The sequence below is a fragment of the Colossoma macropomum genome, unplaced genomic scaffold (assembly GCF_904425465.1).
Source record: "Colossoma macropomum unplaced genomic scaffold, Colossoma_macropomum, whole genome shotgun sequence".
NCBI lineage: Eukaryota > Metazoa > Chordata > Actinopteri > Characiformes > Serrasalmidae > Colossoma > Colossoma macropomum.
In genome coordinates, this window is record NW_023494785.1 from 16,440,398 (window position 1) to 16,460,727 (window position 20,330).

Below are 20,330 nucleotides of genomic sequence, written 5' to 3' on the forward strand. Positions count from 1 at the left end.
AAACATCAGAGTAAAGAATACCCTTCAAATTAAGGTTTATTATTTGTACACTGAAAATATTCCATATTTTGAACATGAACGAAAATGTAACAAACTAATTCAGAAAGATAGAAAACATTATTTCTGTAGGATGTCCAGATAAGGCATATGATGAGTGATGTGCTGTTACAAATGTACAGCTCTCAGATATGACACCAGCACAATTACAAATGCTCAGCTTCAGATAAAAGGGAGTGAAGAGTTGCACTGCAAGTGACCATAGAATGCACACTTTGACCTAAAGTCAAAGGCCCTGCGTTGTTTCTTTTTTGGTCACAACACCCCCCAGACCTCCTCAAAGGCAGAGCATATTTTGGCGCACGTCAGGGCAGCAGACAGAGGGTAGTTACTGATGGACACTGTCTTCTCGGTGTAGTCCACATTAACCTGGAACAAAAGTCAAAAGAGGCGGGGCTTTTTGAGCTCTTAACACGAGGAACACAGTAAAAACAAAGCAAACAATTACAGAAGATAGGTGATATTGCAACCTGTTTGTGTGGTGTCAAACTTACTGCTCCATGTGCAAAAGCCCCTATAACAATAGCAGCAGGACCATCTTTAGGGACAACGGTTCTAGGACAGACTGCGTCTCCTGTTTTGAAAGATGTGGCAAAACGTGGGCAGCCTGGAGGCAGGTGGTCTGAAACCGGGTTTTTAATCAGTCTTAGCAAGCGCTGAGGACCATCAGCTGCTCTGACACTCAACTTATGCAGGAGCTGCACTGGGAGGAGAAACAAGAGAAAGCAACCAGAGGGTTAGTGTGGTTGTAAAAATAAAAACTTAAATGAAATTTTTTCCTAGGGACGTTCAACTACTACTCTAATCCACACAAACAATTAAACCAGCTAATAAAGGTCTTGAAGAAATCAAAACTGCAGTGTTACATTAAGGATGGAACAAGAAATTCTACAGAAGAGTGGGACCCCCAATTTTCATGGATAATGTAGACAATATGGGTAGGCACTTCCAGTTATTGGTGGTTAAGGCCCTGTACAGCATTTCACCTATTTTAACATAGGAGGTTTAAAGCAATAGTTCACTGCAAAATGAAGTTTAGACAGTTCTAGCCCTTACCCTAAATGTCGCCCAAGACATGTCTGGTGTCTGAAGTCTCCTTCTTTAGTTTTTCACTGCAGGTACAAGGCTAATATACATAAAAAGTAAATAATGTGCCATCCAAAATCTTTTTGGGTCCCACTGACTTCAATTATATTAGCCTCATAACTCTAATGCAAAACTAAACAAGCATAATTCAGACACCAAACATGTTTTCACCACCTGACTGTCTGGGGTAAGAGGGAGAATTGTGTAAATTTCATTTCGTGGTGAATCATTTCTCAGACCACAACTCAGGCAGTTATCGAGAGTGTCCACGACTGGTCTGGAGCTTTATCTGTTGTACTTCATGCCATAATTTACCCATAAGTCCACAGAAGCGAGGGAAGGTGCGGGGAATCCGTGTTTGAGGATTGATCTCGATGAGAGCATTCTTCTCTGTGTGAATGTATACTTGCAGCAGTCCTGCTCTGTTCAACGGGCTGTCCATTAACATAAGCAGGCACTGAATGAGATTAAATACAGAAATATTTTAAGAATAACACTAACATAATCAAATACACCACATACCAATAATTTATTCTAACACAGAAATCTTATCAGTGTAAAAAACAATCAGAATGTTCAGCTATTTAGGACAGTCTTCTGAACACAGATTAAGCATAACAAATAGTCAATCAAATGCTAAACAGTACATCAAGTGTGTTTAAAGAAACAGTCCTTAAAACGTTCAGTAAATTATACTGTGTAATAATATAATTATACTGTACAAGAGGCCTACCTGATGTGTGATATCCGGCCGAACATTGCCAGGGTCCCTTCCGTTTTTTATTATCATATTCTTATGCTGGTCGCAGTTCAGCAGCTCAAATGTTTTACCAACCTTTGAGAAAAAGCAAAAAACATTTAGTGGTACAGGGAGACAAAAAACTCTGGTTCAATTACTGGGATAAAATGACAAGGCAGTTGTTCAGCAATATAACAGTTATTAACAGCTGTAAATACTGTAGTGAATAAAACAAGTGATGAATCAAATGCTAATACAAGCAATCAAATAACTACAATAACAATGAAAAAAACACTGACCTAACATATTTATTCCAGCACATTACAATTTTGTCTGAAGCATCTATGCCTTGGAGAAGACAAGTCTAAAGTTAGCTACTTATTCACAGCTTTTGGTTGGCTCCTTATTCACAATATTTTATTTACTGGCTGAAGTTAGTTCCTTATTCGCGGTTTCTAATTCGGCAAACGACGGTAAACTAAAGGTAGTATTCACGTTTGCATTTTTGCTGTGCAGTTCCTATTTTTACAGACTTAGAGAGACTAATAATGAAGGCATAATAATGGAATTAAAAATGTGTACCATGTTCGCCCTACCAATGTAAATATAAAGAATATAACTGTAAGGTAATATTTAACTACGAGGATATATGATGTCTCTTCAATTCGTTTATACTGTATAATTTCACTGCAATTAGGTAGAAGACTGAAGAAACAATTCTGAGTTTTCTAAGTTAGATTTCAGGCTAATCTACATTTTATCTGATTTAAATTTAATAGTGTTTTACAATCTCAGAAGTAGCTGGCAATATGGCACAATGAGCAATAGTGTAGTAAAAGTAAATGAATAAGAAGCTGAAATCCCAGAGGGGTTTGTTCACACAGGGTGAGACAAATGACAGATTCTAAACATAGAACCAGTCTGTCCCTGTACGGAAAACCTGGTTTTAGTCAGACCCAAACTCATTTAATGCTCACAAAATAAGTGGCAACATAGCAAATTGGGCAGTGATGCACAAGGTAAATGAATAGAAAGCTGAAATTCCAGGTGGATGTTGAAGGTCTTATTCATGTCAGGCCAAAATAATTACATATGCCAGATTTATTTTTCTTCAGTCTCCTACTTTAATTGCATCTGAATTATACCGTAAAAATGAATTGAATGGACACCACATAACTTCTGAATTAAATATTCTATTACCTTAAAGTCACATTCTTCCTATTTACATTGGTAGAGCAAACATAGTACATATAGTCTCTCCAAGTCTGTAAAAATGGAAACTGAGCAGCAAGTATGCGAATGTGAACACTCCCTTTAGTTTACTGTCGGTCGCTGAATCCGAAGCTGCGAATAAGTGGCTTCAGCCACGTCTGAAGAAGCAGCTGTGGAGAAGCCTAAACGTTAACTTAGCTCACAGGTCCTGGTCCTGAAATACCCCAATGCACTGTGCATTTCGTGATTTCCAGGCCGTAACATACGCACATCAGGTCAGAAAGGAGCCGAATATTTGGATCGGGTTTGTTTATAGCAGGTAAAGTACTAAAATGTGCAGGATAGGGGACACTCCAGGACCAGGTTTGTGGTCACTGCGTTAGCTGACCATAGCTAGCTCCAGCCTGATGCCTACTTCAGTAACGTTAGTCAGGTGTCTCTCACCTTTACGGTTTCCAGCGTAGCTCCTTCCAAAATTACAACTAATCGCTTCTCTGTCATTTTCTCGTGGAGGCTTCGCTGCTGTTTGGCTGGTTTTGGCTCATATTGGTCTAAATGCTCCAAGCCACGCTTCTTTCCTACGTGAGCTGCCATCTTGGTTGGTTTTCGGACTGAGACACGTCGCCTCAATTTTACGTCACATCAAAACAGAGACGCTTTTCGCTGCCTGTGTTTCTCACTTCACTGCTAGTATTTCAACTTTACAAATAACGACAATACAAATATTTTACAGAATTATACATTTCAATCCATTTAAATGATCACACATCAAATAAAATATAGTTAACTATATTATCTCAATATAGGTCCGTGTAAATCCGTGTATCATTCGTTCTTTTCATATTTAACTGAGAATCCAAAGTCGGAAAATGATAAAACAATTCGTTATTTCGTTATTCGTTTAGGAATTTCATACAAAAAAATAACGGTTTGTTTTTTGTACTTTTGATTCTACGCTCAAATCAAAAATAGGAAAAGAAATAACGGACCATGGGCCGAACTTTATTTTGATCTATTTATTTATTCCGAGAGAGGGTTAATCCTCTGCGTGCCGGGTGACGGCCGTAGGTGGCAGCTCTCGTGACGGTAGGACCAGCCACTACACCGCTACTTCACCGTGTTACTAGCGACCGCTACCGGAGAGGAGCCGCGATTGACGCTTGGAGATTTTCAGTTTGTACCACTGACAAGGCTTAAGTTGGCTTGCTGTTCCCCAGCTTCAACGTCTGTTGCCCATCGTCAATCGCCACAAGTATTCGAGGAGGGTTGAGTAGCTAAAGACACACTGGGTAGCAGCAGTGAAGCGTCGATTAAGCTCATCTTCAGCCCTCGAGGCTCCTCTCAGGTAGCACTCGTTCACTGGAGCCATAACGGCCCACTGAAAGTGCCGGTGCGGTGCCGGGCGCTAATAGCACTGCCGGTGGAGAGACTGGTCCTGCCGCCACTTCCGCCCGTCACCCGGCACACTGGAGATTAAATATCAAAAACCATAAAAAAGTACGAAAATGACTCAATTCCCGTGTTTGGTTCTGTTATTGTAAGTGGTAAAATCAAGAAATAACTTCGTTGTTTAGTTTCACAGACTATTTATAAAAATTAAATGATAAACAAAAAATGAATAAGGGGGTCGTATTTTATTTATACAAATTTACAATTAACTGTCACTTCAACCTGAAATAAATGTCTGAAAGTCATGTCTTTATAATGCCTTTCTATCTTGCACTTATGCCCATGCTGGTTATCTGAGAGCGCTGCCTCGTCATCTGACACTGGAGCCTTAGGTGAGTGTTTTGAAGCTGCCGATACGATTAACGAAGAACGGTATAACCAGCGTGGCTCCCTGTGAATAAAAATCAACACGTATGTCTCAGAACAATGCGCGGCCTGTCACATTTGCATCACTTGGGGTAATATTGCCTTATATAATGCTATGACATGAACTAATTTTAGCTAGCTAGCTGGCTAACAGATGAAGCAGCTATATGAACGAAGCTAATGTTAGCTTTTCTCATAGCGCATGCTAACGTGGCTAATGTTAGCCTAAAAGAAGTTAACGACCACGTTAGCTTGCGGCATGAAATAAACTAACGTGGGCGTTGGCGTCTTTATAGCTTGTGACATGAGCTGCTAGCTGTGTCCTTAAACATGCTTCATTCAGGTTGTGATACATTTTCAGCAAACAAACATGTAACTGATAACATTTTCCTTGTTTTTCATTATGAAGTGATAACTTGTAATGTTCAGATTGGTTAAATAGAATGCATGTGTTTTTAATGTAATGTTAATTTTGGGTGCTTATGGTAGACAATGCCTTCCAAACGGAGGGGAATTAAACAGAGAAAGAGCTAAGGGGAGGGCAACTTAGCAGAGCAGGTCAACAGGTGGAGAATTATGATAGAAATGTCAAGCAACCATTTTCAACATAATCAGTTAAATGTGAAATAGGACTGTTTTCTCAGAAGCATTTTTAAGGTTGGAAATAGGCTAATAACTAATTAAAACTGAATATTTCAATTAATGATAAATACACAGCGTATGATATCTGTGCACAGTAGTAACGTGAATTTGTTTCATCTTTATCACACTGTTAAAGGGAGTGCTTTTCTGCAGGGGGCTAACTCCATAAGCTTCAGTTCAGAGAGTGCTGGAGAGTCTCAAGATCAAGTAAAATACTTCTAATAGCTATTGTAAAATTTGGGATGGTAAGGCAGAAAATATGTTAATGAAATACTATATGACATTTTGTAATTGCCAAATTAGATATAGCCTGTTCCAGTCTAATCCCTGGGCTTCACCTGGAATCACTGAGTCAAGCCACTGTCAGCATCATGTCCACAAAAATTCAGTTGGCTACACTAAAGTATTCAGTTGTTTTATTTTTTTTTTGCAGTGAGATTTAAAAGTTGACGATTTAGTCTGACATTCAGAATTGAAATGATTAGAATTGTTGAACCGGCAAAGTATATATACTTTGCGGTATGGTAAGGTGCTATTTTAAACAGTAGTTCTACCATGCTGTGGAAAGTGCTGTGGACAATGGTATTCTTAATTCTTATTCTCATGATTCAATTTAAGATGAGGTCCAACCACAAGGCTCCACACCAGAGAGTGAGGGTGAGCATGCTGAGCATCTGCAGACTTTTTTTGCAGGTTAGAGCAACCGACCCCTAAAAAATGTCTGTGTGTGTCCCTGACCCACACTGGACTCCTGCCATGTAAGGGGGGTGTTGTGCCAAATTTCAGCCCCCCCTGAAGAATCCAACCCCTCTTTGCATGCACGCGCGTCACACAGGCATATGGACACTACAGATTACTCTCGCCATTTCGGCTTTTGATAAGAGGGGGTTGTTGATAAGGGGGCGGAGTATAATTTCAGCAGGTTTAAAATCTCCTCCTGATTATGTAAAATCTCCATTACAACCAAAATTAGTCTTATAAAATTACTGCCATTTTTGATCAAAATAGCCAACTTCTGTGTAAGCAGTACAATTAAGCATGTTTATAACCTAGTTCATTAAGCTTTAGATTTATTCTGGTGTCCAGTCTTATCCGCAAAGGGCCAGTAAGGCCGCAGGTTTTCATTGCAAACAAAGAGGAGCATACCCGCTTCCACTTGTTTAATCAGTTAGTGTCCTTCTTCAGACAGCTGGTCATGTGAGCTTCTGCTTTGTTGGAGTGAAGACTCACAGCCGTACCAGCGAATAAATCTAAATGGATAAGATTGGACACCCCTGTCTTAGCTAGATAGCTATTACTTAGCTAATTAGAGATAATAAAGGTAAATTTGTTGAATGTGACTTCTCCAAAATATCAGTGAATAAGAATGAAAGTCACATGGCCCAATAATGACAAGAAAGCTAAACACAGCAGCGTCATGTGTTTAGTCTTTAGTTCATTATATTAATTTAAACAATCACTGTGAGACGCTGTGTTCGGCTGTTCTGGTGCTCACTGTGCTCATGGTGCTGACTGCGAAGGAAAATTAAAGCTTAACCGTTGTTTACACTCAGAAGCAAATCACAAGTGTAATCTGTAGGGTCTGTATACCTGCATGACGTGCATTGATCATTTCAACTGAAATGATATGCGGGCCCTTCAACGTATCATTTCAGTGTTTTTGGCAGATATAGCAAAACTATGCATGTCAGATATACAGATACCTGTACAAAACCTAATATAGCATACAGATGTGCCAGAACAACAGGGATGTGGGGATCATTATGTTTTTTGTTTTTGTTTTTTTTTTAAACTTTTGGTTCTATCTAACACCCATGCCTAATCTTTCCTGTCCTTTTTCGTGTCATTTTTCACTGTGTGTGTGTTCTGCGACCATACGTGTCACGTGCATGTTTATTTAAAGTGATAGGGAATTTTAAATTTGGATGAATAAAATATGACCCCCTTATTTCATTTTTGTTTTTTTGTTGTTTAAATTTTATGCGTAGTTTGTGAAGCTATAAAACAAAGCTATTCCTTGATTTTTCCACTGACAATAACAGAACCAATAATGAGAATCGAGTCATTTTCCCATTTTTCAATATTGGTTTTTGAAATGAAAATCGAATGACCAAAGGTACACAGACCCATAAAGTTCCATCAGATCAGTCCACACTTACATCTGGAGTGTAAATGACACAGTCGTTAGTCAGAAAATACTGGCCTACAGTTTATGAAGTTTATAAAAGCCTTGTGGTAGACAACGCTGAAATCCGAGATGCATTTAGCAGCTCTAAACGTTCTGTTATTTTTACAAAATAGTAAAAAACCCCAAAAACTGAGTTCTACAATTTTTTGTTGGTTTTGCACTTCTGAGTTTGCTGTAACAGCCTTGATGTAAGGTCTACAGCAGCATCCTTAATGCATCCAAAGGTTGAAAGACTTCTGAGCAGCATTTTTCATTCTCTCTGATGTTGCTGATAGCAGTTCAGTCCACTTTACAGCCATGATGTGGCTTGGCTTTAACACCCCTCAGGAAGCTGTCCCTGAGATTTAACCTCACAGATCAATGGTTTGGGACAGAGGTCAGAGTTCCTACACAGGACAGTCACCAGGAAGGAGGGTTCAAAAGGCATAAATGCACGATAGGGCTCAGAGCCACAGCTTGCCTATGAAGAAAGAATTGTATCAGAATTACCAAAAAAAAGCATGAGGTTTAGCTGGTTAACACTGTGTTTTGGGCAAAGCATAGACTGATATGTTAACATGACGTTTAAATGGGTACTGCACCAGTCTTTCAAAATTTCTGCTTAATTAGATTTCACATCTAAACAAAGTCATTGAGTGGTTTGATTTGAAACATGCCATTCTAGAAAAACCTCAGGGTCAGAGTTGTTTACAGTGGTGATGATAGGAACCAGATGTCTTAGTATTTAATGCTTCTAAACTATTGGGGAAAATAGCTTTTAATACTTTGTCTGAAGCCTGAGGCATTATTTTATGATAGTTTTGAAATAACATTTTGGGCTAAAGTGTATTGTTTAAAATGTTTTGGTCCAGAGGGACATGCAGAGTACGGAAAAATAATACCCCAAGAAACATTTTTCTTTTTTTTTTTGATTTTCTATTTTACCATTAGAAACAGTATATATAAAAGCTTAGAAGACACATGCAGGTTTACTGGTCATTTGGGATAGTAAAAAAAAAAAAGGTTAAATTGCATAAAATGCATTCTACACATCACACTACCTGGTTTCTATCCACCACCATTGTAAAGCAAATTTGAATCAGTATGTTTCTCTACAATGCACCATTTCACATCAAACCACTCTAAATGTTTACATCTCAACACTTAAATTATGTTCTCCTTTAGTTGGTGGGGGCTGATTGGTGTGGACTGTACCTGAATGAATGAGGAGAGAAACAGATGAATGTGAGAGAGTCCAGACACAGAGGTATCAGCTGAGCGCCTCTGCAAACTCTTGTGGTATGCCTGAGAGAAACAAAATAGGAAGGAAGAAAGACAATAAATAAATCAGAAGACAAAATAGATTCTTAGAAATATTATCAGAAAACAGGGATTATTAAAAGTTAGCAAAACGCTAATCAGTTTTCTGTAGGGCTACAGCACAGATGGCTCATGAAGGGCTTGATCATTAGCTGACGACCTGCAGCCAGTGCTGTAAACTGAAGCACGATGTCCTGCAGAACTGCATTCTGACAGCCCTGCACTACACTGTTCAGTGATATGGATGGTGGTCCTTTAGGGTTAGAGTTTGTGTAGTGTGCCTAAAATTATTTAGCATGACTATGAAGTAAAGACCACAATAGAGTAGTAAAATAGGTGCATTTACCTGTAGTGCTACCTGTAGCGCTGAATACTGCACCCACACCTCCTTCTGCTGAGATTGAGAGAGGGAGGATGTTCCAGACATGCCTGCACTTGCCCTCCCATTTATGTAGTAAGACCACACACACTCACTCTCCAGCCTTGAACTGTCTGATTGAGAGAGGACTACAAAACAGATAGCTGCTATCACAACTGTTGGTGATATGAAGTATGAATATATGCACAGGTGTGTAGTTGCACATATATACATTCGCTGGCCACTTTACTGGACTCATTGTCAATTTGATCATATACTTAACTTACAGACTACTTTATATAAGTTACTTAATACATAGGTGCACTTTGTAGACAACAGGGGTGGGGAACTCTAGTCTTGGATGAATAGATTCCTGCACAGTTTGGGCATTTTCCTGCTCAAACAGATCTGATACAACTCATCAGTTAATTACCAGATTTAGTTGGGGTGTCAGAGCAGGGAAAACACCAAACTATGCTGGACTCTGGCTCTTAGTTCCCTATGCCTGCTCTACAATTACAGATTGTAGTCCATCTGTTTCTTTGCATAATTTATTAGCCTTTCTGTATCTTGTACATCAGTGGTCAGAATCCTCCTACAGGACCACCACTGAGTAGGCATTATTTGGGTGGTGAATCATTCTACAGTGACACTGACATGGTGGTGACATACTGCACAGAGTGGATCACAGACAGCCACAAACTGCAGCGACAGATGAGCTATTGTCTCCTAACTTCACATCTACGATGTGGACCAACAAGGAGTGTCTAAAGGGGCAGAAAGAGGACGCAGTGTTTAAAACCTCCAGCAGCGCTGCTGTGTTTGATCCACTCACAGCACAGCACAACACACACTAACACACCACCACCACATCAGTGTCACTGCAGTGCTGTGAATGATCCACCACCCAAATAATACTTGCTCTGTGCTGAGAAATAATTGTATTACAATCTGTAATTGTAGAATTTCAAAACGCACCTCAATGCTAATGGACAATGGGCCTCATCCACCAACTGTTCTTATGAAGAAATTACTTCTTGAAATCCACTTACGCAATTTTTACGAAGTTTCTGACATTCACCAATGTTTTCTTATTTGGGATTAAATCTTAGGTAAGAACAGAATCTACACACACTCAAGAGCACAAAGTTGCAAACAATTCTGCGCTTTAAGAACATGTCATGAATCTGATGTAGACTTTTTCTTAGGAACTTTCTCAAGAAGAAATTTAAGAAAACACTTAAGAAGATATGGGTGAATGAGGCCCAATAAGAGTGGATTTAAGGTAGGTGTATCTCACAAAGTGGCCAGTGAGTGTATAGACAGTAACAGGGTGACATACTATCAGGCAGTAGCAGATGGAAAAGGTCTTTTGCAATCAAGGATCCCAAAATTCCGTAGTTGATGGCTCTAAAACATGGGTTCTTGGTCTCATAGCAGCTTCGCAATCATTTTTGTCTTTGTCCTATTCTTAATCATAGTGTACAATCCCTCTTTAATGCTACCCCACCAAACATTAAAGATACTTCTTTTTGTTACAAACACTAGCACACTGGGATGTTATAGTGGGTGTGTGGGTCTGTATGTGTTAACGTATCTACCTTGGATAGGAGGAATGGAACAGAGGAGACACAAACAGTCCAACTGGGAAGATGATGTCATTACCAAAGAGAAATGGACTGATGAACAACCTAAGCGAGGACAGATGTGAAGGGTCTTAGGAAACACATTGCACCATACAGAAAAAATCACACAGCAAGTAAATATTTTATAGCTGTTATAACAAAACCTAATATCGTTTATGAGAGACGGAAAATGTAATATCAATTTACAGTACTGTAACAGTTTTTCAAAGCAAGTAATTTTAGAAACGGTTGGTCCATTCATAATAAAATGTTCACAGGTACAGGCCAACTGCCATTTGGTGTCAATCGTGAACAAAAAAAAAGTAGTTCAGGGTTTTCATCTAGCAGCATTAATATACAAACTTAGGACTCACACATCATTCTGAGCAGTGTGAGAGAATATTCTGCTCATCCTCCTTTGCTGAAGAACAAGCAGCTGCAGGTAGTTAGAGAAATAGTCCTTCTCATTCATATTCACCTAGCCCAAGAGAGAGTTACTGTTCATATTACACACCTTTGGTGATATATGTTTAAAAATATTATGAATGAAACTAAATGCCTGGATATTATTTATTTCTTAACACATTAGTACCTCTGCATAGTACTCGTTGAGGGTCAGTGGATCGAGGACCTCGGTGTTAATGGAGAGTCTTGGAGTGAGAGATTTAACCTGAAAGAAAAAGAGAACTAACTAAATGCATTTACGTGCACTTAGTAATCCGATTTTTCAGTGATCTGATCAATGCGTTTACATGCATTTACATTTATTATTATGCGTTTATATGCATTTACATTTATTAATCAGATAATGGGAAAACTCCAGGTCAGGCAGAAATCAGATTTCTGCTTTGCAACCAGCTAATAAACTCACAGAAGAAGATGTGATGTAAACTGGGACGTAACACTCAAACTTTGGCTTTTTTTATTAAAAAAACATCGTCACTTTCCCTGAAAATATGAACATACAACATGTAGAAGATTAAGAGTATATAAATCTTTAATTTCATCAAGTATGTATTTGGTTTCAGCATCGCGCCTGAAGTGTTTTATTACCAGCTGTGTCACTGTGCTAAATGCTGCTTATTTATTTCCGGTACCACAGTCTGTTTTTGCACATGTGCAGACTGAAAAACCAGAAAGAAATAAGGAGTATACATGCACTGAGAAATCCGATTACTGAGCTAAAATCCAGCTCTTTTTCTTGGATTTCTTAATCGGATTTCTAGACCTTATTCCGGTCTAAGAAATCGGAGTATGCTGTTTACATGACCGTTTGAATAATCACACACACATTTTCTAAACCGCTTATCCTTCTGGGTCATGGGGGGAGCTGGAGTCTATCCCAGCGGTCATTGGGCGGAAGGCAGGATTGAATAATCACATAACTGCAGAAATCCAGTTATGATCAGGTTATTGGGTGCATGTACACACACATCTGTGATCAGATTCATATGACCAGATCATGAAGACTACAAAGTTTGACTACTGTTTTACCTTTTACCTTATTCAAAACAAAATGTTGTGTTTCTTCATCCCTCCAGCTCAGGTTCGCTACTTTGGTCTTGAAGGTAGAGTAAATATCATGCACCAACTCCTTAGCCTGGCAAATGGGGGGAATGGTTAATCACAATGGTAAATCATTGTTAACTGTACTGTATGTCATATTAGAAATATTTTGTGAATAGGCTTAAAAAGGTGCTGTTTTGAGAGCCTCGATGCAATGAAAATCATGCAAACCATGCAATAAATCAGTCACTGTCAGCCCCATCCATCCAGTCGTCCATCCGTCCATCTGTCCACCCATTCATTCACTTATCCACTCAGTCATCCATTCATCCACCCGCTGACCAACCAGTCCATCCATCCCTCCATCCATCCATCTGCTCTTCTACCCATTACTCTAGTCAATCGTCCATCCATCCAACCTTCCATTTCCATCTAACCATCCATCTATCCATCCATACTTCCGTAATTCCACCCACTCATCCATCTATCCATCCGTCCATTCACCATCCATCCATTATCTATAGACTGTCCTACCCCATTCATCCATCATCCATCCACTGTCCTACCCACCCATCCATCCATCCATTCATCCATCCATGTTCTTACTAGTCATACCTCTTCATTGGCATAATGTTCCTTTATCACATGACTGAGCAATGTGTCAAAGCCTTTCATTGTCTGAAGAACACAGTGTCTCCAGCGTGGGACATCCTGAAGTGAACAGATAGTACAAAAGGCGTCACAAGTAATGAATTTCTTTTACAATAGAAATATTGTGGAAGATGAGGATCAAACAGGCATACCTCTTCTCTGCAGCCACTAGCTATAGAGAAGTTTTTCATGATCTGGGTGAATCTGGAGTCCAGGGCAGGGATCAGTTTTTGCAGAAGAGTCAGGAGCATGTACGTATGAAGGGGATCACTGCAAACAAATTTCACATGACCATGCATGCATGTTAATTGCCATAGATAGAAAAAGGTTATTAAGATGTGTATTAAAGTGGAAGAATGTTAAATGTGAAAATAAGTGATATAGAGCTGAAATTAAGTATCATTCACCTGGCCTTCATATCAATGTTACGTTTCCAATTGCTGATTGTCTGGGACATATACTTGATGTATGGAAGATTATGCAGTAAAACGATATCTGATTGGCTGATAGGAAGAGGATGAAAGATGGCCTGAAGACAGTAGAGCCAATCGATAGCGGGTGCCAGCAGCTACAGAAAAAAAGAGAGTAAACGCTCTTCAAGATTGAATGACTTATAATTCAACAAAACATGCACACCAAGCTTACACACATTACACAACATTTTTGAGTGCAAAGTGACAGTAAACACTCACTTGTAACTCTTGGATGGTGATTCTATGGTATAGGAGTTTTTGGCTGAGTCGGTAGGGAAGAGGAGATGTAGCTATAACTAGAGTTGAACACAGAGCCACATACAGGCCACAGTGCGGAGTAATTAGAGTGGAGGGAACATCCAACAGAGCCAAGAACTGCCTACAGGACGACAAGAATGGACGCAAAGACTGAGAAGAAGAAAAAAGAAAGGAATAATATCAGTAATGGAGATATTCCACCAGTTACTGAGTTCAATTACATGCAGCCTATATATATATATATATATATATATATATATTTTTTTATCTAGAACATAAGAGTGTTTCAGTTTCATTGTCAAAACAAGTCAAATACATAAGCCTTAAAGGATGCGCAGCCCTACCTTTGGGTTAATTATGGATCTGTTCGCGTTACTGTTCCAGTCGATAGGGAATGGAAAATCTGGTTGATCAATCTGTGAAAATGTCAGTAATACTGTTTGAACAGATCAACACCTCTGAAGGGATACAGTGCTCTCTACGACTAAGACTAGGAGCTAAAGAGACTGAAAGTCTTTAAGTATATCAAAGGTTGATATGACCGTAACATTATAATGCACAGCTATGCGAATAATGTAATCCTCAAAGCTAGACTGTAAGAGTAAAGTGAAACTGCAGATCTGTAGCACAAATGTATTTTCATGGTATCTGAACATGATTCACAAAACCTAAGCAGGTAATCTGAAATTAACAAATATTCAAATAACTAAACATGCTTAATTAGATAAATTGGCAATTAAGTAAGCTTAATTACACATTTAATAATAAGACATAAGCTTTTAATTATTTAAACATACAACTAAATTAGGTAAAACCATCCTTGCAAAGCCAACAGTCAACAAAATCTGGATTTTGGAGATATTTTAAATATTGACATTTTAAGATAAATAGTTCAGTTTGTTTTTTTCTTACATATGAATGTGTTATAAAAAATACAGTGTTACAGTACTAACATTGTTTGAGCTTATTGCATTTAGACAACAAGGTGTGGCCATTGTTAGGTACCTGGATGAAGCGCGCACTTTCATTGGTCCAACCCTCCCTTTGGTCAGAACCCACATACACGTTGAAGAAGGGGAAGGTGTTGTACTGTGCCATTAGCAGAGCCAGAGTAGAGTTAAAGTTAGGTTGAGTCCATCTCCCAGACACAGCCCAGCCTCCGAGCTACAGGGCCAGACAAAGAACTATAGCTTTATTCACTTCTGAATTAGGTAGAATGTACACCATCAACAATGCAACATTTTTTAGGTTCAGATTCACATAAAAATACTTTCTTGCTCACCACTTGTATAATGTGTCTGTGTGTGTTTGTGCACCTGCTGAATGAGTGAGAGGAAGCGTTCTGAGTTCCCACTCTCTGCAGTTTTAGATTCTATGCAGCTGTTATAGAACCTCTGTGCTTTCTCCTTTGCACTGTTCATGGTAACATCCTTCACAGGAGACTCTGATCACACACATATAACAGAGACCAAGTGTTAAAGGTGTCATATTTCATTATACACTTTGCAGGTTAGAGTATTGATACTCTGCATGTGAAAATTGCTGTCGTTAAGTTCTGGTGAGTTTAAGTCTAGTCTTGACCACAATATTAAGCAACGCTGTAATCTTCAGCCTCAATAGAAGATAGTCTGATCATGATTGATTATGTATCGTAGGTTCAGTACTAACACACAATATTATTTAGTGTAGGGGTATTCATTTCCAGTCCTGGAGGGCCACAGTCCTGCACAGTTTCCCTGTTCAAACACATTTGATTCAAGTAATTATCAGGTTTAGTTGGTATGTTTGAGGAGGGATATCACTACTGTGCAACTCTGCACTCCAGGACCAGAGCTGAGAACCTCTACTCCAAAAGGTATTCTAAATTAGTATTAAATATATGCAGATGTCAGAGACCATTCTTCAGTTAAGTAATTTCCACTCAGAACAGCCATTAAATACAAGTTATTCATTTTTCAGCAGAAAACACATATTTAACAAAAGATTATACAGAGGCTACAACATCTACATATAATGTCATCTTTTTCAGTATTTAGTGTGTCCATTCTTAGCCTTTAGTACAGTTTCCAAAGTTGCAGTTTCTGCTTCTCACAATCCAAATACCAAACACATTCAGTGATGTCTGGACTCTGAGGTGGTCAGTATTTTGTTCTGAGAACACCAGCAGCTTCTTTGTCTGATTTGTAAATTTTCTTCTTTGTTGTCTGTCTGCTTTTTTCAGTAACAGCTTTCTGACAGCTACACATCCTCATAGTGTTGTGTTGTCTTATGTAAGTGGATTGTCTTATATCTGATCTTCTCAGAAATATCTCCTGAAAATGAATAGCTTGTATTTAATGGCAGTTTTGACTGGAAATTAAATCAGTGAAGGATGGTCTTTGATTTAAGGTTGAAGATCACAGGGTTATTTAAAAACTACTCTTAAAAAATGTGGCAATAACATGCCCAAAGAGAAACCCAAAGGGTTTGTTGCAGTGAACCCTAAAAGAAGCACCTTTGGTTCCCTAAAGAACCTTTCAATGCTTCATTCATTTAGTTTTTTTTTTTTTTTCAATCTAATCAAACTAATCTGTTGCATTCATAGCATATGATTGTTTACCATAGACAATAATTTCAGTGGAAAAACTTTCAACTTGAAAAACACTTATAATAGAAGCCAATGTTCAGTTGCTTCAGAACTAATGTTCTGCTCTCTTAGTAAGTTCAGGGAAATGCAGCTATGAATGTTACTGAAAAACCTATAAAATACCAGCTACTGAAAGGTTCTGATGCACTGCTCCAATGAACCTGTTTTAGCACATTTTTAAGGGTGTACACTCAAGACTAGATTTAAGACATTACCATTTAAACACAATTAATGTGGGTAACACTGTTTTAGGACTGTATTGTATGGTGAAAGAAAAAAACACCCGTGTCTTACCCAAGATCTCTTTTATTGTCTGGAGCAAAGCTGTGTGTCTGTCTGGTATCCTCTCAGGCTTTTCATCTCCCTCCCTTTTAGTTTCTGATTCTCTGTCTATTCTTCCTCCTCCTCCTCCTCCTCTGCCTGTCCACCTCCTCTTGTCCTGTCCTGTGGTTATGTTGTGAGAGAAGACCTTTCCCCGCTGCCTCCCTCTGCTGAGGGTCGTGGTCTCTGCTCCACAGGTAAACAGGAAGTAATCGCAAGGTTGAGAAAAAGGATCCATGACAGCAGAGAAACGTTCTGCTACTCTCAGACATGCTGGAGAGAGACAGGGAACAGGGCCTGGAGAAAGAGGAGGGAGAGGGGGACAAATAAAATTAAAAAAGATTAAAACTTGGGATTAAGGAGGATTTCCAGAATGAATGAAGGAAACGATTTTAAACATAGATAGGAATGAAAGGCTACACACAGCAAAATCACAAGTATAAATTTGAAAACAATGCAGTTTAACTGTTCAGTAACTATGTAAAAATAAAAAGGGGAGAAATGCTTATCTAACATATTGATCAACCAGCAACTGACAATCAGCCAGTACACCAGCATTGTCCAGCAGTCAACCATAATGTTTTTATAGGTGGGTTCTCAGATTGGTCCTCGGAGCCTCCCAGACGATTTTTTGCTTGCTGAATGTTGAGAGCTGGGACAAACATGGACCATCTGGGGCCTCAAAAATGCAACGGTTTGACAACCGTTGCATTACACCAGTCTATTAAAAATGAAGGTGCCACAAAAGGTTCTTTGAGCAATGCCATAGAAGAACAACTTTTATAATATCACTAAACAATCATGCCAGAATAAGTGATTTGTGAGTGTTAAGAGCATTTAGTATGCTTTAAAAACCTTTACATGACATTCAATTCCAACTTAAGGGTCCTTGTTTTTTCCAGGTGTTGTAGCTCTGTAAAAAGAGCTTTTGTTGTGACAGTAGATGATGGTCTATGCATTTGGTGATAATAATGTTTTTAAGAGATTTCAATATACTGGACATAGGAAAATAGGCTAGTGAAATTTTGAAAAATGAACAAATTTATTATCATCAGGATAACAGACCCAAACAAAAACCTCAGAAACATTATGTCTGTCTATGACACTGGTGTAGAATATAAAATGTTTGTGATATGTGTAATATTACACCTAAATCAATGTAGTTAATGTAATATTTTCAGATTTTTTTCTTCAGTGACCTTGATTGCTTCAGCCTATTGTTCGTTTTAGATACATTCATGCAAATCAGTGTTTATACTTTGTGTTAAAAAGCTTCTTTGTTTATTCTTATGATGTATGATCCATGAAACAGGAAATGTTCAGTGCCTGCTTTGTGTCTTGTTATGTTGGTGATAATAGATATGTTAATCTTTCAAAAACTCTCACAATTCATGCGTCCAAATGTCCAGTATACTGGACACTGAATTATATGTTTCCTAGAAAATAAAAAATATATACATGTAATATGTTATTTATTATGTAATAGAGAATGTTTGATAACAAAAATTTGTTTGTTTTTAAAGTATCCAGTCTCGGTACTGAGGACATCATATGGAGCTTTTTAAACTTTAAAAAGGTTCTTTAAACTCACACATGTCATGTAAAAAATGGTTCTTTAAAGCAGCGTTTCCCAACCCTGGTCCTGGAGGCCCACCGTCCTGCACATTTAAGCGTTTTCTGTGCTTTAACACTCTTACTTTAACTTTGTAAGGCTATGATGAGCTGATTAGTTGATCAGTTATGTTAACAGCAGGTGAAACTCTAAATTGTGCAGGGCAGTGGGCCTCAAGGCCAACACTGATCTAAAGAATTCATTGAAAGGTTGCAGCTCTTATGGCATTTCACAGAGGACTCTTTCTATGCAGATTTTCATTCCAGCTAAGCAGAAGTTCACCTCATAGGACTTCTCAGTTGTTTGAAAACTGAGATCAGCTGATTGACCGAAGTAGAATTAGGAGTGCCTCTGCTTGATTAGACTGAAAACCTGCAGCCACACCTGCCCTACTTGGATAAGATTGGTGACCCCTGCATTACACCATCTTGTTACCTTGATTGGTCTTCCAGTGGGAATAGCACCCCAGCCCTATCACTGCGCCGATGAGGGAGGAGACAAAAAGGACCAATAGGAGCTGAAACCACAGTCTTCTGACCAATGACTTTGGTTCTTCAGAGACAGGCTGTTCTTGTGAAATCTGGAGAGTCACCTGAAGAGGCACCAAGAGTTGGTAAAGTATTTTGTTTTGTTCTATGCTTAATTGTTTTTGCCCATTCAAAGGACCTGTTGAGACGCTGTCTGTTATGAAGAGTATTAGAGCTGAAAATGCATGCTCATCAGAATGATGGATTGTTTTGTTTCTCATTGTAATTAAATACAGATTGTAATGGTCATAGTGTGAGGAATTCAGCACTTATGAAAACACTTCTACATGAAACATTGCAGAGTTTTGTGAATAGTTTAGCACATATGAACATATAAACAACCTTCTGTAACAGAGTTTCTTAGAAGACTTTAGATACTTCATTTGCCAAACCCTCAAGCTTAAAGCAGTGGTTTGCATCTGCTAGAGGAAGTGAAAAACTACTCGCAAAGAAGCTATTTCTTGTTATTGTTAGCACAAAAGTGTATTCATGGATGGAATATATGTCTATTGATAAGCTGTACCTGCAGAACTGATGAGTTTTGATCCATCTTGTTCTTTTCAAAAGCTTTCTAACATCAGAATTCCTTCTCCATCAGGGTCCCGCTGACATCTGCGCTCTCTCTTCCTTTCGTCAGAATCCTCCTTTTCTCTATCTCTCCTTCCGTCAGCCTCACAGTCGACCGCCCACTATCTTTCCTCATCACCCTCTCTGCTCCCTCCTTCATATGCTGATAAAGTCCAATGACCTGGCCCCTTCCCAGAGAGCCCTCTCTGTTTTTTCTTTTCTCTCTCACTTCCTCACACCATCTGGCTGTCTTCTCAGACCTTGTGAGTGTTTGTATGTGAATAATGTGTGCCTGAGCAGTTTCGACTTGACTTGGATGAAGTATCCACTCATCTGAAAAAGACCTGCACAAACTTGCTGCAGTGGCCACCGCAAGTTCCACAATTTGCAGTTACAGGACACAATTTACCAAGTCAAGGGTTATTATTTTTTACCTTTTTGCAGAGTAGATCTTTTCGAGTCTTGCTGTACTAAACCACTCTCTCTCTCTCACACACACACATACGTCGACACTCTGTGTTATCAGTGAAATGTGAGGCTGGTGTGAGCTGATAAAAGGAGAGGAGACGTCTGAGGGGTGACACACTACGTCACACACTGCATGGGAACGAGCACGTTCAGTGAGTGCTTTATGCCAAAGACGTTTAGAAAGAGTTAAGAGTAGAAGAGCGACATAGTAGACAATGTTTAGAAGGAAGTACAAGTGGCAGTTAGAAATAATGCACACTTCATTTCATTTCAGCTTCAGTGTACTTTAAAAAAACGATG

The 20,330-nt window shown here is 38.9% G+C and overlaps 2 protein-coding genes across 2 annotated transcripts; both read right to left on the minus strand.

Moving 5' to 3' along the window:
- Positions 1-11: 11 nt before the first annotated feature.
- On the minus strand, positions 12-7,196 carry emg1 (EMG1 N1-specific pseudouridine methyltransferase). The gene is made up of 5 exons (XM_036584678.1): positions 3,539-7,196; positions 1,877-1,978; positions 1,459-1,600; positions 552-760; positions 12-426 (listed from the first exon to the last, which is right to left on the minus strand). Exons 1-5 carry the CDS (start codon positions 3,686-3,688, stop codon positions 313-315), a joined length of 717 nt encoding a protein of 238 aa, XP_036440571.1. The 5' UTR covers positions 3,689-7,196; the 3' UTR covers positions 12-312.
- A 145-nt stretch (positions 7,197-7,341) lies between these two features.
- kel (Kell metallo-endopeptidase (Kell blood group)) lies at positions 7,342-20,045 on the minus strand. Its single transcript, XM_036584623.1, has 18 exons — positions 19,519-20,045; positions 18,904-19,060; positions 16,830-17,153; positions 15,226-15,353; positions 14,915-15,073; positions 14,254-14,325; positions 13,871-14,059; positions 13,586-13,746; positions 13,331-13,448; positions 13,143-13,238; positions 12,523-12,621; positions 11,614-11,691; positions 11,396-11,499; positions 10,998-11,087; positions 10,739-10,806; positions 9,385-9,545; positions 8,934-9,023; positions 7,342-8,199 (listed from the first exon to the last, which is right to left on the minus strand). The coding sequence occupies exons 1-18, from the start codon at positions 19,543-19,545 to the stop codon at positions 8,053-8,055; spliced, it is 2,268 nt and encodes a 755-aa protein (XP_036440516.1). The 5' UTR covers positions 19,546-20,045; the 3' UTR covers positions 7,342-8,052.
- Positions 20,046-20,330: the final 285 nt, after the last annotated feature.